Source organism: Ixodes scapularis, unplaced genomic scaffold, assembly GCF_016920785.2.
Source record: "Ixodes scapularis isolate PalLabHiFi unplaced genomic scaffold, ASM1692078v2 PGA_scaffold5__190_contigs__length_132052651, whole genome shotgun sequence".
Lineage (NCBI taxonomy): Eukaryota > Metazoa > Arthropoda > Arachnida > Ixodida > Ixodidae > Ixodes > Ixodes scapularis.
This window is the reverse complement of record NW_024609880.1, coordinates 49,843,500-49,870,662: the sequence shown is the minus strand read 5'-3', so window position 1 is coordinate 49,870,662 and position 27,163 is coordinate 49,843,500. Positions and strand designations below refer to the sequence as shown.

Here is a 27,163-nt window from a genome sequence, read left to right as displayed (position 1 = left end):
TTGATTGGTCGATAGGGTCATTACGTCACATCCACATGACGTCGCGCGGGAATTTCAAACAACCCACAATGCTCACGTGAAACATGACGTGATGCGTGGAATGAAAGGGATTAAACAATAACTTGTAATGCAAATTAAAGGTCGCACCATGTCTCAAGTGATTTCACCTAATAAAGTAATTTATTCGCCTTAAAGAGAATGTTGAGTACTTTTAGGCGGAATTCGAACCCGCGACCCTTCTTTTGCGACCCAGACACGGTACGAACTAGGCCAAGCAAGGCACGCTTGCACGGCGAATGAGAATGCGATGCAAACGGGGCCCGATAACGCTATTGCGTTCCCCTTTTAAAGGCGAAGCTTGAACGTCCTCCAAGTTTTTTTTTTTTTTTTTTTTTCAGAGGTTTTGTGAAGACTTGAGGATAGAAGACACAAAAGGCACTCGTGCATTCCTGTGTCGGCGTCGTCTGCATAGTCGTTTTCTACCTCGTGTCTACACGCGTATATATCTCAAAAACCAATGTATAACACTTGGAGGACACATAAGCTTCGCCTTTAAGAGTGGAACGCGATAGCGAAACACAAACATATAAACGTCCGCTACTCAGTAGCGTGCCTGGCTCGCAACCGAAGGGTCGTGGATTCGAATCCTGCCTAAAATTATTCAAATGTTTCTTTAAAGCAAAATAATTACCTTATAAAGTGAAATCATTTGAGGCATGCGGCGACCTGTAATTCGCCTTACATGATATGTTTTTTAACCCCTTCACTCAACGTGGGACGTCATGTTTCACATGAGTATTGTGGGTTGATAGAAATGCCCGCGACAGGTCGTGTGGCTGGGAAGTCATGAGGCTATCGACCGATTCTTGATTTTCGGGCACGCCACCGATGCCGTGTTTTCTGCGATACGAGCTCCTTAACGCTATCGCGTTAAAACTATCCTGCACCTCGCGGAACCCCACTAATTTCCCCCTTTACGTGTTGAATTAAGATATATGTGGTTGCAACTTTAAATTAGCTCGATGTTATTGTATCGAGACGTACACTTCTCAAGCGTCCGAGGAGTCATTAGTTCCTGCCGCTACCGAATATTGCGAGAACTACCCCGCGCAGCGCATGGATAATGCGCAAATCTTCCCTTTTTTTATCGGTGTGAGAACGAGCATAAAATGGCACTCTGAATGCAAGAAGGCTGACAGCGTTACAAAAGCGGCTGTCTGCGAGCAAGCTAATCGACATAAATAACGATTTTAACGAAATAGATTAGCAATGGTACAGCATTACCTTGCATTTCGACCCAATCAAAAGTTCTCTTTTTGTATGATTTTGTTTAATACAAACGTGTTCTAAAGCAGACGAATGTTAGTTTCAGCTTTTCGTCTGCACATCCGTTCGAAATGCACATCCCTGAAAGCCCTTCCACCGTATATGTTTCGGCGCGAAAATGGCCGATTAAAGCCAAAATAGAACAGACACAGCGGACCCGTCTGCTATCGTATGCGAAACTCCGTGTAGTTCCCCGAGTGGCCGCTGCGGGAAAAAGGGGGGCGTTGCTATCGCCATTAGATCGGTCCTCGAGTACGGATCGGTGCCACCTTTTCAAAGCAGGCTCTATAGTAGTTTGTCAACTGAGTGGTTTTAGTAACGTTGTCCGCAGCCAATCAAACTAGAGCGTTAGCAGATAAGAACGCCAATGAACCATACGCGAAGCAAAAAGCAACAATAGCCGCACCGTGCGTTTCTTAAGTTGTTTTTGACTGTAGGGCATAGTATCATTCCGGATGAAGAAGAAGGGCAAATGAAAACCTCTAGGAGACCCGTCATAACAACCCATGCAGAAAGAAAGATAAAACAAGAAAGAAAAAAGATAGTGCTCCACGTTTCCCGGAAGATTGGGGAGGCCCTCATGTTTTGAGAAGAGACGCGTCCATGTAAACAAACAAACAAGTTGCTTTTTTGTTTCAGTTTTAGTAGTGCAACTCGACGAGAGAACCTTGGTAAAACACCAGTTGGCGTTCTGGCACTTTCTCGTTGGGGTCTTTTGTTATGACAGTAAACATTGAAAGCGCGAAAAAAAAAAAAAAAGAAAACAGACAAAAAAAAAAAAAAAAAACACGGTATCGGTAAAAAAAGAAGTCGGTATAAAATATATATGTTGAACTCAGGAAGTATCTAGGGAGACCAGGGAGGTAAAAGCAAACGAAATTGTTTCGTTTTCTGCCAATGCGAGAAAACTAAAGAGAAGCACTTGTAATTTAAACGCGTTTCCGCGTTAAATGCTTCTAAAGATTAAAAAATAAAATTTTCGTTGTTACGTAATGTAATTTTTTGTCGTATCTTGTCATTAGTAGTCATACGTTATATCTAAGAAGTAGGCATTCTGTTATTGGCTGCCATCAACTATATCTGGGTGACAAGGGTTACCAAACCCAGCGGGATCAGGATGCTCCTGTAAAGGTAGCTTTTCTGTAGCCACAAGCTTAATGAGGGGAAGCCAACTGTCAATATGGTAACTCTCATGCTTTCATTGTTTTTTCGACCTCTCATTCAGACATTTGTGCAAGTTTATATCTTTAAGAAGCCTGTTTGATAGTTGCATGTTTTCTTTTAAAGTTAAGTTGTAGAAATGAGAAACAGCGGGATCCATAAAAGTTCTGTGACTTATGCTTCGATTTTGCTGTTCTCCGTTTTAACGTGTCTTAATCCGACATTTTGCAGGCAGGACGATGGACACTGTTCTGTCACGTCCTATTTATGCAAAACAAAACGATGAATTATAGATATTGTTCGTATCGACAAAAGAAGAAAAACACTACAATACAAAAATGCTGATTTACTGTGTGACTGACAACCTCGGGTCGGTTGGCAGCCACGTAATTATTTATGCGTTGCCTATATTACAGAATAATCACGCTTGAGTCATAACAAAATTGAGTATTATACATTGCTTTATTTTTTTTTTTTTCAAAGGACTGTCTCAATGAAGCATGGTGTTCTAAAAAGCTGTATTATGTTGTACCTACATGAGAGTGGACTTACCGGACTGAGTTCGTATTTTTATCTAACCTTTCATTTCACAAAACAGCGTGAAATTGGAACGACAGATGTAGACAAACGCTCTTGGTTGCAACTGTGAATAAGTCGTACAATACCTATAAAATGAAGTGTGGCAGAATGTTTTTGCAACACTCGCTTAGTGACTGAATATTTCTGTGGAAGCAGAAACTTCCGCACGATTTCTGGTTGACGATAGACCAATCGTTGCGCATTTGGTTCGAAATCATGCTACTCAAAAAAGTTAGTTGCCGTCTGCGGCAACAGCGCCCTCTGAAGTTGTTTTCTTTCAAACTATTTACAAGAAACACGCGTAAAAATATGATCAGGCCTTCTTTGTTTTTTGTGAGATGGAGCAATTAAGGAAGCCACCAGAAACGAGATAAACAAATCACACAAAAAATGAGCCTAATAATAACAAAAAATAAGAACGAATAAAACAGCGAAACAAGTTTGGTATTGTTTACACACAGTTGAGGAAGAAAGCCACACTAATCTCCGTTTCGTTAACGAGTTTTAAATGCCCGGAGTTATCGCTCCGCCAAATCTCCTTCCTGCACAAGCACTCCTTGAGCATCCTAAAGAGGCTGGCTCGTTGATAACCGAGGCTCACTAGGCATTAGAGGCATTATGAAACACGTAAACAAACAAAAGAACGGCGTTCTTTCTTCGCCGATATCGCGATTTCTTCTCATCGCCACCACCCCCAAAAACTTTTGGTTTCGTTTCTTCTGATCTTCGGTTTCATCGGCTGAAAGAAAATAAAAATGAAAACAGAACGCAATATCGGAACCGCGCCCTCCCAGCTAACTGTCCTCTTCATTCCGTACGAAGCAACCTCCCATTTCTCGCGCTCGTTGTCTGCGCAAAGGGGGAAAAGAAAAAAAGAAAGAAACGAAATCTAAATTAGATAAAAAATGAAGAAAATTAGGAAACTTCCGTTTCCAACGATGGTATCGAATTAACATCAACGGGCTCTCCTTCCTTATCACGGGGAACGAAGCGAGCGTTAAAAATTCGCGGAAACTCTCGATGCGCGCGCTCAAAATGCGTTACTCTAATGACGCTTAGAAAGGAGTCCGCATTCCTAAAAGCCTCGGCCCTTGCAAAGCTGGCCAGTCGTTGACGAAGTTCATTGTTCCTAGTGGGCTAGGAATTTGAGAAAGAAAACAATGCTGTCTCTCTCTCTCTATCCCCGCCCCCTCCCCCACTTCCTCAACTCGTATTGCTCGTATCCATTAAGGCTTAAAGCCGCCGGCCCTGCTAAAACCCGTTCCAAAGATTGATGGGTAAAAGAGGGTCGTGGGGATTTCGCTCTAATTGAATAGGAACAAAGCCCTCGTCATAATTTGCCGTCCTGATTTGTAAAACTCCGAAAGAAACGCTCGAATAAAAAAAAAAAACGCTAATGCGCGTGCCTAAGCCGAGGAGAACGGCGGCCGCGAATCGATGACAAGCCAACGTCAATGAAATGCTGATTACAGTGGCGTTCGAAGTAATCAGATAATATTGAATTATTGAGTTTCGTATTGTACCGCGTCGTATGGCGTTTTGCGGTGAGAATGGGAATCAAGCAGCGTTTCTTGTTCTGCTAGATTGGTTGGTCCCGACGGCCCGTAGCATCGGCTCGCCCAGACTTGAGGTGAAATAAAATATAGCAAATCCGCCGGCTGTCCTTGACCTGTGTTGTTTTTTCAAATTTAGCTAATTTTCAACGTAAAAAAAAATGTCACAAAATTTAGCCTGAAAAACAAAAAGATGAGAAACTAAAGAGACATTATTTTGCCGTACGCTGCGGTATAACGTTGAACCTGGTTTTGTATTTATTTCATTTTGGCCATAGTAGTCTCGGCTGCCCTTAGAAGCAGACGAGAAATTTATCTTGATTTGACGGCTGCAGCATTTCTACAATCTGATTTAGAGTTAGTACATATTAAAGGTACGACTGAAAAACAAAAACGCATACATTACTGCCGTAATTTGTTAGTCGTCGTTCGATGAAACCCAAAAGAGTGTATGCAACACTCGCCAAAAATGGTCTCAGCTAATGAGGTGGGAGCGCAGTAATCGCCCAATTAGAATACAGCGTACTTTCGGGGAAATTTTTCTGTATTTGGTCTCAACGTCAATTAACGGATACAGTCTCTAGTATATGAGGCTTTTGTATTTGTTTTTCTTCTTTTTCTTTTTAATTAAAGATAATTCGCTAAAGGAGCGGTAGCATGTAGCTGTAATGAAAACATATATATATACTCCGTCCTGAAGTCTGTAACATGTACTGGTGGCTGAGATGAGACAGCGTCATTAATTAAAGTAGGGGGAGGACGTAATATTCGTTTTAGTTTTGTTAGCGATAAAAACAAGGATGATACCATAAAGTTATTCGTAACCAATCAAGGAAAGTAGATATATTAAAAAATGAGGTCGTCGCGTTTGCTTGAAAGGCGTTCGTAGATTGATAGGGCTTAGCATTACAATCTGGAAGCTATACGATCGAGAACATATAACCCTGTTTCTTCCGCTCGCGTAAATACGGTATGCATCCCTGAAAACTGAAACTTCGTGTAAATCAGACGTTATCGGTGGTGATAGAATGTGAAATGTTGGAGAACATGAAGTTACAACTGGGTCTGACGTTACCTGAAACTTGTCGATTCAAATGTGCAGCGCACAAAGAGAGGACAGAAGAAAGAATACACTCAATCGCCGAACTTGCAACTGAAGCTTAATCGTCAAGGTGCAACCCTAAATATTCGGCAACCGAGCCAGAGAAACACACTGCCAATGACACACCAGCCGAGTCTAGCACACGTATTTCGATCGTTGCCGTCAGCAAGAATTATGTTACCTAAAACTTGTCAGCAAAAATAAAAAACAACTTGCTGACAATATATATATATATATATATATATATATATATATATATATATATATTTTTTTTTTTTTTACGGAAATAAATTGTAAGGTTACCTAAAACTCTACTTATTTGTTTGACGACTGTTGAGCCTAGGTAGACAGCAGCTTCATAAGAAGTTTGTTTGTGTGCTCTTTTGATTTTGGTAACGTCCTATTCTCAAACTTTCGCACTTTATTACCATGGCTTGAGTCACACTCACGCGGGGTGTCAGCTTTAAGCGACGCGTAGTGCATTTATCCGGGACAACAAATAGTGTTTTGCTTTCTCGGTTGGACACTACTTATTTTCATGCAACAAAAAAGGTTAAAAAAAAACCGCTGTCTAAAAAAATAAAAACAGAAAGAAATGCTCTGCTTAATGTTCAATCTACCGGGGCGTATTCGTAGTGAATTGCGTAGTGATGCTGTTTCTTGCGAAAAATTCGAAGTTTGTGCTGGACAAGACTCGAGGCAAAGAACATGAGGGTGATGAGTTTCATTTGAGATACACTGTAGTCAGGCCAACGCTGTAATCTTCACATATTTAAGGACATCCACGGCTCCCCGCAGCAGGAACTTATTATACACCATAATTGACAAAAAAAAAAAAACAACGAAAAAACTTGTTTGCAGTTTTGTGCGTAATTTAAGAAATGACGCCGGTTTCAAAATGGGGGTCTTACGAAATTAATATTCTCAGGATTTCCCGACCTCAAGTCGCAATTTGCAGCTCTAGGCAAGACGTCGAGCGTCCATTATGTTGCAGTGAGTAACCAATTCAAAATAGTTTACCGAAATTTTATGATGCGTGAATATTGACGTCTACAGGGTGTCACAAAAGAAAATTTACACGGTCTTTTTTACCGCGAAAATAAACTAGGCATCGCCGAACGCTCATTCTCCGCCCAAAGGTAGCGCTATAGGTCACAACCAGATGCCAAAGTTTCAGCCCCATCTGATAACTTAATCAAAAGTTATAAGTGATTTTCTGAAAATTTCAATGGGAAAATGGAGCCCATTTTTGCCCGTTTTCGGTTTCTGGTGCCATAGAGCCCCATGTGTTTGAAAACTCGGTCGGCCGCCATTTTCCCATTGAAATTTTCAGAAAATCACTTATAACTTTTGATTAAGTTATCGGATCGGGCTGAAACTTTGGCATCTGGCAGTGACCTCTAGTGCTACCTTTGGGCGGAGAATGAGCGTTCGGCGATGCCCAGTTTATTTTTGCGGTAAAAAAGACCGTGTAAATTTTCTTTTGTGACACCCTGTACATCTCCTGATTACCGCCCCCCCCCCCTCTCTTTTTCTGCCGCTTTTTATTTTGTCGAATATACTTCCAAAATTTTCGTTGAGTCGGAGTTTGTAAAAGCGGGAACCACACTGCCAAGCTTATATAATATTGGACGGCGACAGCGGCTATAGGCGAGGTTTCGCAGCAGGTCCCCAGTATGTTTCGTGTAGGGTCGCCGTGACTGGACGATTTGTCCGCTAAGTTTGGCGCAAAACTTTTCCCTGTACACGTTGCGGTGCCACGTGACGTCACGTGACAGCATGACTCCAGTACCACCGGGACGTCACATGACCCAATGACGTCACGTTACACTCTAACGTCAGGTGAGACAGTAACCTCACATGACGTCTAGATTAGTGTGCAATATGATTGAGTGGTGAGCGGGAAAGTGTTCAGCGAAGTGTGCGGCGCTTTGGCTGTCCTCGTAGTTCATTTCTAGAACACTGCAAGAAACCATCTTGTTTTTTTACCCGCACAGCGGGTCCTTTATCGTCAAACGCTGGCATATATTGTTTGGAGTTTTTTCGTAATATAAACCATCATCGTTTCGATTCCGCCGAGCCCCACGTCGGCGCTAACACGCTAAACTCAACTTTCACAGGACGCTCAAATTTAACGACGCTACCGTAAATTGACCCGCAGCCGCCGAACTTCCTTCCTTCACTTGGCTCTCTAAGCGCCTCCCGGGTTATAAAAGCAAAACCTCATTACTTCGTCCCGTGAACCGAGGACGATCGTGAACATGGGGTACGGAAGCGTACTAGTGGCAGAAAGTGGCGGTGAGGGACGTATCGATCTTGGGCGCACCGCACACCAACCAGCCACCACGCCAAGAAGAAAGGGGGAGAGTGGAGGGGGAGGAACTTTCTTCTTGTAGCCCGCGTAGCGTGATAGCGCGTCGTTTTACCACATGCGGTGCCCTTCCTGTTATAGGCTCGCCCCAGAAAGCATCAAGTCTGGGGGCCACTTTCGGAGCGTCGTGTTTCTCGAGGGGGGGCCGCTTTCGTATACACGTACTATCGTTTACGTCGCGTCTAAGTAAACCTACTGGGAGATCGGCTGCGATAAGGGTTATACGTCGGGGAATAACTTTTTTTTTTTTTGTTTTTCTTGTTGCCATTGCTGCTTCTGTTTCCGTTTGTTTCTTGTTTCTTCGAGAGTGCGGCTTGTTCCTACGTTCGAACGAAGCACAAGTGGATGCGTTTGTATAAATACAATGATGAGACGGCAGCGCGTTCGAATTAGGCGAATATGATCGTATCATGGAAACGCGGACGATTAGTTACATTCCGTATAAAACGTGCAATATGGTCTGTTCTCTTTTTTTTTTTTTTTTTTGCCAACCAATTGCGTTGATTAGATCTGTTTCCCCTCGAACTTAACCAACGACGGTGCGCGTTTTTCTGCCTCCTCATCGCGCGTGCGTCCGCACCGAGCGTCCTCTGCGTTGTCCTTTGATTGGCGTGCCTCTGCCTGCGTTTCGATGCGCCAAAGACGTGTTGTGGAACACTTGCTCGCCGTATACAACCCGGTTACCTTTCAAGATTACCAGTGCACGCCACCTGTGAGCGTTACCGAGCGTTGTCTCAGAACTGCATCATTGGCACGTTTGTGCTTGTCAGCCAACGTGCATACATATACCCCCTCATTCAGTATTGTCACTTACGGAAACACACGAGGCATTTGTTTTATGAAATACAGAATTGAAAAAGTGACTGGTGTTTGTTTAGGCTTGCTACGTCAAACTGTAAGCCGGATGCTTAAGACCTTTTGAAGTTAGTTCGATCAGAAAGTTGGCAGGGCATGTAAAATTACGAAGTATAATAATCCCGGGCCATTCTTCCCCCACATGGTGTGAATATGATATAGGAAGTTCCCAAGAATAGAGAACCACGTTTTTCGGCCCGGGTGAATAAACTATGCATTGCAGACTGCTCAAACTTCGCGAAAAAGTGACGCTAACAGTTGGGATAGGATGCGAATGTTTGGGCACAGGACGTTACCCACATCAAAAGATAATTTAAAAAAACCTTTCTTTATGAGCCGACGTCCAGCACACCTAATTTCGTCAAAAACAAATGACACCGTGGGCGCCCGTAGTATCTATTTCAGTGAAACGAACTTGTCAGCAACAAAGAAAACATTATCATTTTTCTTGCTGACAAGTGGTTTTTACTGATATAAATCCCACGAGCGCTCACAATATCATTTCTTGTTTTGACGGCATTAGGCTTAGGTGGCCGTCGGCTTAAAAAACATTTTATTTTTTTCTCTCAATTATTTTTTTCATCTAAGCAACGCCATCTTCTCCAACTTTCGCGTTCTATCCAAACCGCTAGATTAACTTTTTCACGGAGTTTGAGCTTTCTGCGATGCATAGTTGATTTGCCCGCGCCGAAAAACTCGGTTCTCTTTTCTCGGGAACTCGCGTTCCACAGCCACTCTGAACACGCGCACTAGCTTTGTTCAGCGGAATAGATGCCACGCATTCTTCAATAACCGAATGACTCAGCACCTTTCGCCTAGGTTCTAAGCGCTGTAAAAGTCTATAGTATGGGTCACAAAAGTTCCTCATTGCGCAGATTTGGAATACGTGTGGCGCGCTGAAGTTCGTAGCAAAGGCAGCTGATCCGAGAAGAAAGTGAAAAAGTTGAAGTATAGAAGCTATTGTTAGTAACCTGATATAACTATGCAGTATCTTTTAAAAGCCACACGATCATTGTTAAAAAAAATGTAAATACTGAACGATGTCGGATCAACCGACACGGCGGAACACACAGGTTTCAAGTGTTGCGAGGCTGCTCCGCCTTTTTCGGACATTGCGTTATTCGAAACGTTGATTCTGCCTCTTGTGCCCGTCATTGTAGTATTCTGGAGCTCAACTAAACGGGCGAGCCACGGGGAAAACCCGTACATTATAACTGAAGTCCAGGTCATAAATCAGCGCCGTGGCAACCATTAACCTAAAAGTAAACTATCTTTCCAGCTACAAAAATAATTTAAACCGCACTGGTTGTCAGGGCGTTGTGACGATGTGAAAATGTAAAACTTAAAGCAAAAATAGAAAATTCGAGGAATATGAATCGTGCCTCGCATCATTAGGCAAAGCACCCCAGAAATGCTTTGTTTTCCATCAATGTTTTCTTTATTACACTCTTTCTACTAATATTGCTGTACCTGCTATATGACCTCGAGAAACAAACGCCATAAGAAGGGCGAGTCACATTGGAACGACGTAGAGTGACGTCTTTTAAAAGCAAATGGTGCGAAACTATTTTTAAAGCTCAGAATATTGTGAGTTCTTTTTTTTTTTTTTCATTTTCGCGCGTGGATTTTGCCTTAAAAAAAGGGAGGGGGGTGGGGGCACATGTGCGGAAAAGCACACCCTAAGAAATGCCTGCGCGTCTACTTACCCGCAAAACACTCAAAGAGCCAATCTCTGCGATCTACGAAATCAGCTGAGCGAATGACGAGAGGGAACATCTGTTTAAACCTCAAAATTAAGTCTGCGCTGTGGCATTACGCAATGCAAGCATGACGCTTTACATTGCGTAATGCAATAGCGCAAACTTCATTTTTGGGTCTAAACGAATGGTGCGTCTCAACATTCGCTGAGCTGATTTCGTAGATCGCAGGGATTGCCTCTTCGAGTGTTTGGCGGGTAAGCAAACGCGCAGGCACTTCTTAGAGTGAGTGCGGAATTCGCACGAATTTGGGAGCACGGAAAAAATAGTTTCCCACCAATATTTGAAAAAACGAACAACGGGCTGGAATTTATCTGGATTCTCGAAGATAGCATGAAACAATTTTTCGCATGCCCTTAATTCCGTGCGATTTCCGCATGATTTTTGCACACGTATTCATGATTTTTTAGGCTCAAACTAATAGGCCAGAAAACGACACAAAAATATTACAAAATTCTGAACAACAAAAATTGTTTCAGAGTACAAAATAAAGATAAGTTGTATACAGGAATATTTACTGTTCGTAAATAGCAAAACAGTTTTGTCGAAAAAGCATATTTCAGTTTTTTGTAGAATAAGTACTATCTCTTTGTTCGTCTAAAAATATAGTGGAAATTGTTCTTGCATGGCCCGAATTCTGCGCGATATTCGGTTAGTCTTTCGCACATGTGTTCCAACTTCTAATCACTCAAGCAATTTTTTCTTCTTCAAAATATGAAACGACCCAGCACGAAACGATACTTGGCCAATAATTAGAATCTAAGCGGACATCTAAACGAAGCACACATGTCAGGAGCAAGCCAGAAACAATGCACGTTTCCACTGTCTCCAAAAATCACTGTCCACACGTGCTAAATCATAGTCCAGGTGAGCGTCGTTTGGCGACTCCCGGTTTCTCAGAAAAATTAGTTTAGCTGTTGACAAAAAGACGGCGGTAACCTGCAGACCTGTCTAAGCATGGTTCTAAAAACTACAGTCTGGAAGTTTCAAAACCATGCTCGCACAGGTTTGTAGCCCATTGTCGTCGTTTGTGAACAGTGAAACAAGATGTCCTAAGGAACCGGAAGTTGTCAAACGCCGCTCACCTAGTGTGTCCAGCTAGAAAGTGCGCGTGCATAACAAACAAACACAGCAATGAACGCGCCCTCATACGCTTTTATAGAAAGGTGTATAGTGGCATAGCCTCCTCTATAGTCACAAAGCCTGGCAGTTCGACGACGGAGCCATAGAGTGCCCGGTCGCAGATTTGGAGCGCGAGGATCTGGTAGCGCAGATCATTTCTCGGGGAAGCTGGTAATGAGCGCACAGCTTTTACAGCGGCGAGGAACGCGAGGAACGCGAGGAGCACGAGCGGACATTCCATCGCTTGGGAGAAGTGTGGTTCGGCGTCTCGCCGCAGCGGGGCGCCCGTTCGATGACTCTCCTCTCAACCGTTGTCTGCCGCTCTACCTTTTCACTTTTGGCGGCCGCGTCTCATGGTAATATGCCAGGCTTTGTCAGTATAGAGGAGGCTATGGTTTGTATTAAAACAAGCGTCAAATGCGACAATGCACACGGCGCATGCTTCGCGTGGAACTTGGAAGCAAACGGTGGCGCAGCACTGAAAGTAGCGGCCTATAGGAAGCGAATGGCGGCGGAGCACCCGTTCATGGCACGTGTCTTGCACGGTCATCGAACAATGGTTGGCGGTACTGGGAAGAAAAATAGTTGCGTTTTGTGGATGTTTATACAGCCGGAAGTTAGTCAGCCCCAATGGACGTCTGGTGTCTCAGCTGTAGATGAGCAATTTAGCCAGTGCAGTAGAACCGCTAGCTTGAGGTCTTTAACGTGCGCCACACAGTAGTGATACACGATTGCACGCCACTACGATGCTCACGCATATTGAAACGGGCAGGGGCATTCGGCTACCAATTTTCCTTGGTAAGATTTTCGCAGCTTAATTTTTTTTTTTTTTTTTTATTAATGAGCACTAGTAGCGGTAGACGTTGGGAGCTGCTACCCCCGCTATAGAGCGAACGCCGCAAAGCGAAGTTCTTCGATTCTTCGTCTAAGTGCGCTCGATGGGCATAGCAAGTGCCCGATTTCGTATTAAGAATTCATTGACGCAGGCGTTCATGCACTCTGAACAAATAAGGTTACTTGTGGTGACGTTGCATCGCGGGTCAGCTGGATTGCACGCTGCAGTGCCCGTCTAGGCGGTGTTGGCCGATATGTGCGTTTGTAGTTGAAAACGACGTGTAAAGCGATTCTGACCTTTTATGTACCGGTGTCCAAAGCTGCCCCTTTTGTCCTTGTTGTTGCCCCTTTTGATTAGAAGCAGACAGAGGCGCTTTCTGTTCATTGCGCTGTTGTTAAAAGGTCGGTTTTTTAACGTGAAACGTTCTTTAGCTAGGTGTTCGTCATGTCGTGAGGTCCAAAAGTGAAGACTGGTTAAAAGCGTGGCCGCGAGGCTCGACAGTGATTGGTTGACGAGTGGGAGAGGAGTGCTCGGCACTGATTGGTTAACAGGGAAGTCACGTGGCCCAAGGTAGAGTGAGGAGCGGAGGTAGGCGAAGAGGCGAGGGGGAGAGGAGGAGCGGGCTAGAACGTTATGGAAGATCACCAGGCTTATCATTGCAAGTGTGTACATGCCGCGCGTTAAATTATCTGATGAGGAGCGCCGTGAACATAGGCGCCTGGATGAACAGGCTAGACGTGCTGCTAAACGACGATATAAGCGTTTGTGATGCTAGAACGTTTGTCGTATGAAACACAATTACCTAGAATTTTTTCTTTATTGTGAGTCTTTGGCCGTTGTAACAGCTTTGGCCCTCCTGTCCCAGATTTAGCCACCCACTGATAACAGGCAGCGACACCGTCGTTTGACATCGTCCCTCGGTATTTTAAAACTATTTCTTTACGCGAGGACTTCTGTCATCGACGATAACGCCATGACAGAATTTGTCTGGTCGAGGTTCCTTCCTCTTTGGCGACTGCAGGGGAATCGACGCCGCGTAGCGGCAACGCCGAGAAGCTCAGGAGAGGAGATCGTTTCGACTCTGTCGTCTGCTATCGCTGCTTGGTTCTCGTAGGCCGCATAGAAACAAACATCGTATCCAGTAATCGCCGTGTCATTTCTACGCACTGACTAGAAGAAGGTTTTTACCGTCGAAAAATTGCTTTTGCTCTCATATATAACACCGATTTTACGCTGCAGCGCAAGAAATTTAAGGTGGTCCGCGTGCTAAACCACGAAAAGGATCTCCTTTCGTCCGCCATTTGCCTGACCAGCGCGCCCCCTATAGTTCGCTGGAGTCGCGAATCGACGCTTTGCACACGCGCCAGGTTACAGCCGCTGTAGTGAGGACATCTGGCAATAGATGGCACCACATGTGTCGTGCTGCGGGCTTACCGGAAGCGAAGCTTCTTCCGGTTGCTGATTTACGATTAAAGGCACTTTTTGACGAGCTGTCACACGGGGTAGTTGTGTTCCTTCTGCCTGGCGACCATGTGGTCGCACTCGGACGCCCACGGTCACAACATGGTGTCAGAAGTGGCCGGCCTCCCGGTCTGAAGTCCTCGCTGCTGCTATGCTCACAGCTAGCCCTGCCTCTCGTCGTCTCTGCGTCGCACGCTGCTACGCTTTCCGTCTTCTCGTCACCGTCGCTGCGTTCCTCGTCATGTCGCAGGAGAGAACAACGGAAGCTGCCGCCGCCACCGCCCCCGTCGTTTAACTCCCGAGCTTGGTTCCACCGCCCAAATTCGACTTCGCAAACCCCGACAAGTGGCCGCAATGGTTTCTACAATTCGAAGACTTCAGCTTTGCGTCAGGCCTCTACCAAGCGTCGGACGAAGTTCAGGTGCGGACGTTACTGTACACTATGGGATCCGAAGAGGCGCGGCGTGTTCTTGAGACGTTAGGCCTCACCGCAGAGGAATGGCGGTCCTTCGCTGCGGTAACAGACAAGTTCAAGGCGCACTTTGTACATCCACCGAACGAAGTGTACGAGAGCGTGCTTTTTCACCGGCGGGTCCAGGAACGAGGGGAAACCGTCGACAGTTTTTACACGGCCCTTCGAGCACTCGTCCGCAAGTGCAACTATCCGTCCACAGAGGTCGAGGACAGGCTCGTTAGAGACCGCTTCGTCGTAGGACTTCTCGACTCGAGACTCTCCGACAAGCTCTGCCGCTGTCCGACCCTCACCATGGCCGAGGCCCGGCTACAAGCACGCATCCACGAAGACGCCGTCAAGGCGCGGGCGACCGTTTTTCGTGACGAGACAGCTGCCGTCGCACCTGAGCAGCTGAAGCTGGATGAAGCACGTGTGAAGAAAGGACGGAAACCGGCCCCCAAGACGTCTCCCAAGCGAGACTCGGCGTCGTCGCCGAGAGAAGGCAGCAAGAACTGCAGATTCTGCGGCCGTCAAGCGCACCCCCGTAACGAGTGCCCGGCTAGACAAGCCAAGTGTCACTACTGTCGACGCCTGGGTCACTTCGAAGATGTCTGCGAGAAGCGGAAACGAAGTTTGAGCACTGTTCATCTACATGCCGTTTCGACCGCGGGCCGAGCGAAGTTTGTCAAGGTCGCCGTCAACGGGTACGACGTCGACTTCAAAGTGGACTCCGGAGCCGAAGTCACGGTGGTGCCAAGCACTTTTCCCGGAGCACCTCGCAGTCTCCAAGAGCCTGAAGGGCAACTCACTGGACCGGGCAATCACCCATTGACAGTTCTCGGTACCTTCCAAGCCACATTGACTTGGAAAGGCAAGTCGGTAGTCGAGCGGGTTTACGTCCTGCCGTCGCAAGACCCACCTCTTTTGGGGTTTCCTGCCATCCAGAAGCTGGGTGTGGTGAAGTTCGTTGACGCCCTCTCCAGTCTCAACCAGCAGAGCCCTCTTCACAGCGACATCTTCGAAGGGTTGGGTGAGCTGAAGGACGAGTATGTGATTCGACTCCAGCCAGGAGCACAGCCGTTCTCCCTCAGCGTTCCTCGCCGCATTCCGATTCCCCTTCATAACATTGTCCGCGAAGAACTGGATAAGCTAGAAGCTGACGGTGTGATCCGTAAAGTCGACGATCCGACGGACTGGTGTTCTGGTATCGTTGTCGTCCCCAAGTCTTCTGGAGGTTACCGGATCTGTGTCGATCTCACACGCCTTAACCAGGTGGTCCAGCGGGAGCGTCACGTCCTCCCATCGGTGGAGCACATCCTGGGACGTCTGGGTCCTGCACGGATCTTTTCCAAGCTCGACGCTACAGCCAGTTTTCACCAGATCAAGCTATCTGCCGAAAGCCAGCTCCTCACGACCTTCATTACCCCGTTCGGCAGATACTGCTTCTGTCGCCTTCCTTATGGAATTTGCTCCGCTCCGGAGTATTTCCAACGTCAAATGGGGAGGATCCTGGAGGGTCTCGACGGAGTCGTCCACATGATCGACGACATTTTGGTTTTCGGACGCACCCAAGAGGAACATGACCGGCGTCTTGCAACAGTGTTGGGTCGCCTCAGCAGTGCCGGAGTGAAACTGAACAGAGCCAAGTGCGTCTTTTCAGCGTCCACTGTTAGGTTCTTGGGAGTCACAGTCAGTGCAGATGGTAACAAGGTCCAGGCTCTGGTCAACTTGGAGGCCCCAGCGGACGTCAGTGGTGTCAGGAGACTTCTCGGCATGGCTAATCACATAGGCCGTTTTCTTCCTCACCTGTCCGACGTGACTACGCCGATTCGTGCTCTTCTCCAAAAGAACAGTGCCTGGTGTTGGGGGCCCAGTCAGCAGTCTGCCTTTGATCGTCTTAAGGGCATGTTGAGCTCCAAGGTTTGCATGGCCAAGTACGACCCTTCGTACCATACCACAGTGTCGGCTGATGCAAGTTCGTATGGACTGGGAGCCGTTCTGCTACAGGACCAACCATCGGGAGAGCGTCGTGCCGTTGCCTACGCTTCGCGATCTCTTACACCGACAGAAACCCGGTATAGCCAGACGGAGAAAGAGGCTCTGGCCGTCACATGGGCCGTTGAAAGGTTCGACCAGTTCGTCCGTGGCATCAGGTTTGATGTCGAAACAGATCATCGACCCCTCGTCACTCTGTTGGGATCTGCGGAACTGGACACTATGCCTCCTCGCATTCAGCGCCTGAGGATGCGGCTTATGGCCTACCAGTACAACGTTCTCTATGTACCGGGGAAGCTCCTGGCGACAGCAGACACCCTTTCCCGAGCTCCTGTACAGGCTGCCGACACCAAAGTAGACACCGTCGAGCTCTTCGTTGGGTCACTGCTCAAGGACATCGAAAGTCTTGCATCCACTCGCCTCGATCGCCTTCGCCAGCACCAAGCAGAGGATGGAGTCTGTGCCGGCCTACTCCGATTCTGCAAGGATGGGTGGCCCAAGAAGGTGTCCAACGTTCCAGTTCATCTTAGGGCTTTCTGGAAGGAGCGAGGCAACATCACAGCCTTCGAGGGCCTGTTGCTGAAGGACTGTCGCATCGTGGTTCCTCAGACTCTTCAGAAGGAGATGCTAACATTACTCCACGAGGGCCACCAAGGCGTGGGAAGATGCAAGGCAAGGGCTCGCGACTCAGTGTGGTGGCCAACCTTGAACAGCGAGCTGGAGCAACTGGTGGGGACGTGCGAGCGTTGTGCCCAAACAAGAATTCAGCGCTGCGAGCCGCTTCTCGGGACTCCTACACCCGATCGCCCCTGGCAACGTATCGGGGTTGAGCTCTTTGAGCTGCAAGGACGCAACTACGTGGTCATGGTTGACTACTATTCCCGTTTCCCCGAGGTGGTCAGTCTTGCGACCACAACATCAAGCTCCGTCATCGCGGCTATAAGAGTTCCTTTGCCCGCTTTGGGATTCCGGAGACTGTGGTCTCTGATAACGGTCCGCAGTTTTCGTCAACGGAATTCGCCTCTTTCGCAGCCTTGTATGGGTTCGCCCACCGTACGAGCAGTCCGAGGTACCCGCAAGCGAATGGCGAGGCAGAGCGCATGGTTCGAACACTGAAGGAGCTCTTCGTGAAGGCAGAGGATCCGCACATGGCGTTACTGGTGTACCGGGACACACCCGGAGTGACCGGCTACAGCCCTTCGGAGCTGCTCATGGGTCGTCGTCTCCGGACCAGGCTGCCAGGGTTACCTGCATCGCTGATGCCGAAGTGGCCGTCGCCAAAGCTCGTCAAGAGCAGGGACCAGAGCGTGAAGAGCCATCAACGCAAGGACTTCAACAGGCGTCACGCCGCCCAGTCACTGCGCCCTCTGGAAGCAGGGGAAGAGGTGTGGGTACAAGATATACCATGTGCTGCTAGGGTGTTGAGCCCGGCCAAGCGGCCGCGCTCCTACGTGGTCGAGACGCCAAGGGGTGTTGTCCAGCGCAACCGTCGCCACTTGGTGCCGTTTACGCCCAGTACTCCCAGCCAGCCAAGCGACTTAGTTTGTACCCAGCCTGCAACTTCAGACGGGCCAGTTCCTGTAGCCGAAAGACCAACAGGCGATTCAGCGGTGGTGCCCAGTTCTACACGGCAGTCTCCCCCACCGGGTATACGCGTCACACGTTCGGGGCGGCAAGTCAAGCCTCCTCAAAGACTGAACTTGTGAAAGCACGAGGTAAAGCTCCCTCGAGCTGGAATGGGAGATGTAGTGAGGACATCTGGCAATAGATGGCACCACATGTGTCGTGCTGCGGGCTTACCGGAAGCGAAGCTTCTTCCGGTTGCTGATTTACGATTAAAGGCACTTTTTGACGAGCTGTCACACGGGGTAGTTGTGTTCCTTCTGCCTGGCGACCATGTGGTCGCACTCGGACGCCCACGGTCACAACAGCCGCCATAGCTGACCTTCTCTCGTCTTACCGAGATACCACTTAAGCCACTGAAGCGGGCTTTGACGAGCCTCCGTAAAGGCCGATGCTGGGGATAAGGACACAGTCGGATCTAAAATGCCAATAACCTGCCGTGCTGTCGTAATGATGGAGCCGAAGTGATCGAAATAAAAGAAAACAAAAACTGAATGTCGGCTATGCCAGCACCTAGGCACAGCTGCTGCAAAGTGTATATATATATATAGAGAGAGAGACGAAGCGTGAGGAGGAGATGAAAGCGGGAGGCGACGCCATAACACCCGCGGGAATGATTAGTGGATTGACCTTTGTCTATACTCACCCTTCGAACGCGAACGTCGCATTGGCGTTTGAACAGGGAGTAAAGACAAAGCCAAGATAGCTTTGCGTCCACCCACTCATCGTTCCAACCAGAGCTCAATGTTCTGACGTTCCCCGGGCGCTCTCGATCTCCTCGTCTCCCTCTGTTTTTGGTTGCTTAGTCATTGAAAGGATGAGAACGGCATGGATAGAAGGTCGGCGCCTTTAGAAAGGCTAAAGTGGTTTGCCAATAGAGACTAGTTGGGACAAACTGTATGTAGTCTGTACGCTGTATCTCGCGTGTGCATGTTAAGCAGTCTGAAAGAGTGTACGCAGCATTTCATCAGTATACTTCAAAGTGGAAACATTTGGGAGGTATTCCGAATATGTTCGTTGACTGGGCAGACATGGTGGTGGGTAAAAAGGCTTCGATGTTTTGGAAAACATTATTGAGGTGTTGAAAAACGACTCACCCACGGGTTCCGTGCACGTTCCCAGGTCGCAGAATTCTCGCTTTTCCACGTAAACAGTCACCTGGAGAAAAAAAAGGGATAAATAAATTGTAAGTCGCCAACGTTGTAATCTGCTAATATTTAAGGTCTACGTTCAAACAAAAAAGTATCTCGCGTCTCTCAATCCCTTGCCGTTTTTTTCTTCAATTAAAAGTTTTGTTAAAAATGTTGTTTCTTCTTTTTTGTGAGGTCTTGGGACAGTAGATGCACAAAATTAAAAGAAAAAAAAATACTTTCGTACCAACGACTGAATTATTCCGAATGCTAATGTTGAGAGTACCTGCTAGTTTCTACCTTTTCGTGTTCTAGATATTTGGCGTCAAACACATGTGCCCGAGATGATATTGCTGAAAAAAAAACATGTTTGTTTGGTATGTCCAAAAGGCGCCTTAAGTGGAAACAGTTGTAGGTCCTCTGTGATGCCATCGTGTAACCTCATGTCGGGATGTTACGTGACAACCAGCAAAGCGCGTGGTCACATGATGTCATGTTCTCACATGACGACCCTCATGCCGATGACGGCCGGCAGTTGACATTATGACGTCATCGAGGCCACATCCCACGCGCGGACACAAAAACGCTTAGAGCTATTCCTAATAATGCTATAAATACAAACAAAAATAGGAAGCCATTTTTTTTTTAGAGTTCGTCGGTGTTATAAAATATCTCTGGTATTTCCATGCGTGCACGCAGCGTGTGCGTGGCTATGCATGAACGTGTGTACATTTGTTTGCGTGTGTGGTGTGTTGATGTGCGCATTTGTGTGGAATATGAGTGTGCGTGTCCTTGTGTGCGTACTTGTGGACGCACGAAGTTTGGTGAACTAGAAGTATGCTTGTTTTATCATGTAACATGCTTCTGACGTCGTACAACTAACTACTGCTATGTAGTTATGTGAGCGTCGGGGGCTGATTTCAGTGTAGAGCCGCTGTACTTTACATTTGCCCGCTAAGGGAAATTTAAGTTTTTTTTGTTAACTTGTAATGCTGCAGTTAGATTATTATAGTGGTTAGTATATTAATTAAATCTTCTTATAGCAAAAAAACGACAACAAAATACTAGGATGTTTGAGCAAACTTATTCCTTTCGATATTCAGCCAACCCGGTCAAAACTAACTGTTTAATTATAATTTTACTTTATAAAAGATTAAGTTTTTTGATATGTAGATTTTTTAGAAAAAAAAATAAGGGAAATTTATAACAGGCTATTCAATTATAAAACATCAGAATGCCCTACGAAAGCGGTTAGCGGTCCTTCCAAGCCGATAGCTTATAATGTAAAGTCTCCATCGACGGAACTAAGACTCCGCTTAGTTCCGTCGATGTGTTAGGGGTATTTTCTCGCAATTAAAAGCGGATTGGAAAGAAACCTTCGTCAACGCTCGACCATAATCGGTAATCTGGTCGATGCACGATGCGACCATAGTGATTAGGAACGCGGGTCATAAGGTGCCTTTTGCGGATTACGACCGCCCTGGAAAGAGCTGAGGCGTAGTTGATGTGCTAACGAGGAACGCGGGAAAGTCGAATATTGACTCGCTTTTCTTAATTTTGGAAAGCAGAAAAGTTTTAATAAGCGACGGTTTTTGTTCAGGAAGCCTCCGCAAAAACTCAGAACTATGCCCCTAATTGTAATTCTAGCGAAGCGAACAATACGATGTTTCTCGGCAGTCTAAAACCGGGAACCTATTTTCGGCGACAGGCGACATCTTAAGCAGTGCCACCACTTTGTTGAAAACATGTATTTATTAATGGCGAGGATTAGCATCGAAAAATGTTGCTTGGAACGTGCACAAATCATAAAGATATGCGGAACGCATCTTTGAAATAGTGCTAATTCAATTACCTCTAATCATCCAGATCTACAGATCGCATCGGTGAAATGTTGCCAATACAATAAACCAATCAAAGATCTACGCAGTACCATTCCATGAATCATTCAGAGGAAGCTACGGAGCGTGTCCATAAAACACTGCCCACCTAATGGGCCAATCAAAGATCAACGGAGCACAGCCATGAAACAGTGCCAATCCAATGGGCCAATCATAAAGATTTGTGGAGCGCATCCATGCAATGCCGAAGCCCAGAACACGATTGGGGAACAAACTCTTCTTAACTATGCAAACCTGGCATTTAGCTGCGTAAACTCCAAATTGTTAAGTCGTCAGAAAAAAAAAAAAAAAAAAAAAAAAGAGGAGATACGAAAGGCACACGAGGTGCACAGGTATACACTGAGCATGACACAGTCATTTTTAAAGCCTCGTTAGACAAGGTCCTTACAGCCACGTCTGAGTCGTGTCATCATCATAATACTGAGTCAAATTATTCAATATCGAAGGATTCATAACATAAACAACGCGACTGACAAAGACGAAGAAAGACTGGACGACACGAGCGGTCGTGTCGTCCAGTCTTTCTTCGTCCTTGTCAGTCGCACAGCCATTTGTTCTGTTAATCGAAGGATATTAAAGCTATTAAGATTACCCATGTAAATTTCGTCCAATTCAATCAACAACTGCTCCTCCCTAGATTCCCACGCTGCCATTGGCTATCGAGGATTGGAATTCACAACCTCAAAACATCGATTCTATAAGTGATACTACTAAATCTGTTGAATCCATTCATTACCTTCTTTCTAACAAACCTAGATAACTTGCTTACAGTGTTATATTTGCGTTTACTGTTCTACATTTTTGTTTCATTGCCGACCCCTTTTATAATGCCCCACGGGCCCTCAGAATTGTCAAGGATGATGATTGCATTGATTGTAACATATATTCGTAATGTGAGCAGAATATTATACTTCATCGGCACTCTGCAGGTGATATCGAGAACTGAATTGCGAGTATGAGGAGAGTGTAGCGTAGAATATTTGCGTTAAACGCATGACCTTTAGTGCAAATAAAAAATAATAATAGTCGAATAAAATAACGGAAACAATTGATAAGAACAAGTAATATTCCGTGTTTTGACTAAATAGTGCTACGCGATCATGGGAACAAGAAAACATTTGTGGCCAATTCATTTAAGATGTTTTTATGACTAACTAAATGAGACCAGGAAGTGTCGTTTCATTTGCTTTTACTCAAAGCCTCTAGGCCGGGTAGAACCCTTACACGGAGGTCGGTAAAGTGTATGTCTTTTTTCTTTCAAACCTATATATTATGTATGCGGGAACGAAATTCTTCATATTTTTTATTTTCTTAATTAAACGCTTTTTACAAACGTTTTATAAAAGATATCTTTGAAATGCAAGCTTCCCATTGTGTGTTTTCCCCCTCCTAAAGTCCACCATCCGCTACTGCAAAGGGTCCGAAGTTTCGTCAAGCCACCCGTAAGTACCTTTTTTCGTCATACTCCGCCATGATACGACATAAATGTTAATACTATTATTACAAATACATTTGTGAGGCAAAAGCAGACTCACTATTTGAGTCGGTCGTTTTATTAAAATATAAGCTCGCCTCGATCATATCTGCTAAACTCGGAGACACACATAATGTGTTGCAAACGCCTGTCACGTCACGTCATTAGGTCACGTGACTCTGACTTCACGTGACGTCACGGCGACATGTAGCGTCACAATGCCACGTGACACCATGACGCCACGCGTCACAAGTCATCATGTCACGTGACATTATAATGTCACCTCAAACCGTGACGTCAACGTCATAACGAGCAATCTAGCCCCTTCAGGGCTATACCGCTTATATGACCTTGACGTGCGTTTTGGTTCAGCGTAACGGTCGAGCGTAACGCGTCGCTTTTCTCGAGAAACCCAGCACCAAAACGCATTTTGTGCTAAAACATTCCCCTCACCCTACCCCATCCCTCACCGTCTTTCGCAAATGGCGGCAGGCCTGACCTTGTTTACAAACACACCGCGGTGGCGACGCAGATCAGATCCCAAATAAGCGCGGATAACCCATCACGGTTCCCTAGGGGGTGTCCCATTGCGTTCAGCTCGCGTGCCTACTTAAGAGCCTCGAAAACGACGCGACCGACAGGGGAACGGTAGCCGGCGCATTACCACGCGCGCACGCCTCACCACGAAGCCCGTGGCACGCGCCACTGGGTCAATCAATCGCCTGTCCCCCCTAAGTGGATCTCCGGTGATCGATCCGAGACTTCGCGATGGAGCGGATCGGCTAATTACGAGTCGGGCGGCGGACGGCCGAGACCGTGATGGACGGCCACTTGTGTCCCAAATTGGGAACGGTGCGCAGTCGTTTAGGCGGCAGACACTTCGTCACCTCGCATCATTAATGCGATGCTAGATTGCCCGCTGCCACGGTCAGTGGCGCTGGGGCAAAACGAAACCCACACCTTTATAACGCAGCCCGTATGATATGGTTGGCACCTAACCATATATCCGGGATCGCACTCCTGGCACGTTAGAAAAAAACGCGAGTGTCAACCGAACAGTGACGCCACACTCGTCTCCTCCATGATTGGGTAAGAGTGCCAGCCGACCGTCTTGCTTGAGTAGATCCGAGTCGTTCTCGAGGGTTACATCACGGGATTAAACACAAAGAGACCCCAGCGACGCGTTCTACTCCTAGCACGCCCTAAACGAGAGAGCTCCGGACTTTTGTAACTTTTGCCAATCGCGCGCGCTCTTTAAATTTTGTTCTTGTTTTTTTTTTTTGCTTTGTTGTGCATTTTGGATAGGGGCGTTCACAAAGAAGCCACATCGCGGCGCGACTCTTTCATCGTCTCCGTGCAGGTATGTCCCGTTCGCCGAGTTGCCGCGGCGCCAGACACAGTGGCGCTGCGGTCGCATCTAGCTCGAAAAGGCTCCACATTCTGCATTACCACTGCCTCCGCAACCATAGTGGGGGAACGGGACGATTTTCTTAAACACATATTGCGTTTAATTGCAGTACCTGGAGCGCGTGTCTAACTGCTGCTTTTTCTGCGTCCTCAAATATAGTACCTCGATCTCTGCCTGATGACGTCACAAAAGTGTCATGCAACAATCCTGGCAGCCAAAAAAAAAAAAAAAGACTGTTTATACAGCATATTGTCTGTCCGCCTTTGGGGTGCGGTGACACTGGTCTGCGCCGTATGATGAGAAATGTAGCCAGTGCAGTACGACTGCTAGCCTGGGGTCTTTAACGAGCCTCACGGAGTAGTGACGCACTGCCGCACGCCGGTACGATATGCTCATCCAGATCTAAACGGGCGGGATCGAACTCGGGATCCCTTGGTTCTGCAGTGAGAGCTTTCGCTCCACGCGCTCCGAGCTGTGGTAGGCTAACACACTCGGCGACCGATCTCCCTTGCAGTAGCCCAATGGTAACGGGCAGATGCGGCAGACGCCTGTTCTGCTGCAGGTCGTACTGGAGCTGGACCAGTCCGCGGTAGCTCCGTCAGCGCCAAGAGGACGGTGGCCAGGAGTTGAATCGCAGTGACAAGGGGGTGGAGGGGGGGAGGGGGGGACTCCTATTACCGCAGGCACTGTCGAATCACTTTCAGTCCACCTGTCTACGTAACTGTTCACCTTTTCCCTAGTGGCACCGAGCAAAGACGTCGGGTCGAGGATCGCAAGATAGAAGGTTCTATTTCCGCCGCGTCGCTCGGTGAATCTCGCTCATTGTAATAAATCGCAATTAATTATGACTAAGTTGGTTTCTATATGCTTTGCACGTTTATTGCCTGCTTTGGCTATGAACAATTTGTGTTGCCTCGGTCCGCGTGTAACGGCTTGTCTTTGCATTTCATTTAATATACCCTTAAAGCGCCCAGGGCTTTACATAAAGGGGGCATACAAAACAAATATTCACGAAATGAAGGACAAAGAGACGTAAGGTTGCTACGTATTAAAAAAAAAGTGGCAAGTGCAGCTCTGTGACCGGATGATTCCTGAATACTGACAATATTCTTTTTTTTAAATCGAGTTCCAATCTGAAATAAATAACTGAAGCGGTGAAAATTTGAGAAGATTTGTTTTCGGTGTGGTCAGAAGAAGTTTCTGAGAGCGGTCCGTAAGTGGTGAAATGTACAGCCGGGCAATACAACTTTCTTTTTGATGGGAAGTGGTAATACAAAGCGTGCAGGGAGACTAGCCTGGCAGTTTTTCTTCTGTCTGCTTGTAACGGAAGGCCGAGTTCTTTTTTTAGTGTGGTAATGCTAGTACGCGTATAGATTTTACATTCGAGAGTAACGCCTTTCGCGTGAAATGCAGCCCACAAATACATTCCGTGTCAATATCAATTTGTGAGCGAATGCCTGTCGAAAAGGTTACCATAGCGTGCGGACCCAACACTCAGAATACAGGAGGGGGCAGCGGTTGCAAGCTGTTTTTGCTTGAACGGAGTAAAAACCGAGCGTCCCCAAGACGGGTGTCAAAAACCAACGCGGATCACTTGACACGAGCGTCGCGAACCAAAATAAACGTCTCGACGCGAGACAAAGAATCTGGTCGCCCGGAAGTGTCGTTTGAACGGAAGTCCATCGAGCGTCAAGCCCAAATTAAACGGAAGATAAGCTGCCGTGAAAACCCTGAAACCAGAACCTCGCAAACCTGACAGTTTTCTTAGGAGCTGTCGTGCTACGAAGAGTGCATCGAGACGCCGAGCGTAATGAAAGGTAAACGGAGAAGAATGTGATCCCTTCGCTCAAGATTCCTCGCGTTCTTGTGACGCGTTTTCTTCCTCTTGTCTTCACTGCGGGACTCTTTCCAAGCTTTGAGCGAAAACAAACCGGATGATATACGAAACGGCGTGGGTAGCTTTCTGGCAGCGGAGCAGTTTGCCGCCGCATTGACTGCTAAATCGCGTAAGCTGTCCCCGAGCCCTTTCGAGATTGTTTTTGTTTTCATTTTGTTCAAGACTTGATTTTCGGCCATGAATTTGGCACAATCGATTTTTTTTTCTACAAGGGCGTAAACAATTTATACAAATACTGTAGATTCCACCGTTAACCGCGGTCACACCGCTGATACTTTATACAAAAGAACATCTGCAGATACTTTCTGAGGCGTATTTCGGCACATCGGTAGTTTAACCCCATGTTGCAGCATAAAAAAAAGCATAAAAAAAATTTGATTGCGAGCTAAGAACATACTTGTTGTGTAAGGCTTGTCAAAACATATTATTCGCTAGGGAAAAAAAATCAACCCTCTGCGTTAAGTTCTTATTTCGCACTCTTTTTGTTCACGCTCCGCCAATTCAAAAATAAGGCGAAAGAGCCCAAGTGCGCACCTGATCTCGCCACTCCTTTGCCCCCTTCCGCATGCACGACGTAGAACTACATCTGCTTTCACCATGGGGCCAGCGAAACGTCTCATATGTGGACAAACGCGCAAACGCAGCGCCCGAAGCCACAAACTACAGGAGCCATCTTCTAGACTAGATGCCGTCTGCTAATAAAGTGAACTCGGCAGCGCTAGCCAAAGTCGGACGCGCCGTTGTGGAGGTCGACGGTGAGAGAAGAAAAGCGGGTGCCTGGCGAACCGTTGGCGGTTCCGACGAGGCTTGCTGCACGCTCAGACCTGAGATTATAATAAAGTGTTCCCGAGCGAAATGAGGGTCTCCGAGCCTACCTTGGTGTCCCAGCCTAGCTTGGAGACCAAGGCAGCGTTGCCGCGGTGGTATAGCAGACGGCATTCGGAAGATGGCGCGGCTGTACCTGACTTCAGACGCTGTGTTCGCGTGTGCGCGTGACATTCGGGTACCATACCAGACGGACTTTATCGTGCGGAAGGGGATGGTGGTGTAGCGAGATCACGCGCGTACTTGGGCTCCTTCGTCGTACTTTTCAATTGGCAGAACGTAAACAAAAATTGTTTAAACCAAGGACTTAACGCGGATAAGGGATTTTCTTCGGTGC

At 46.8% G+C, this 27,163-nt stretch overlaps 1 protein-coding gene across 1 annotated transcript in view; it reads right to left on the bottom strand.

Moving 5' to 3' along the window:
- LOC8038308 (phosrestin-2) overlaps positions 1-27,163 on the bottom strand; it is a 475,145-nt gene that overhangs the window by 194,306 nt on the left and 253,676 nt on the right. Inside the window, exon 2 of the mRNA XM_040222786.3 lies at positions 19,292-19,352. Coding sequence (XP_040078720.1) covers positions 19,292-19,352 — 61 coding nt within the window. The remainder of the gene's footprint in view (positions 1-19,291; positions 19,353-27,163) is intronic.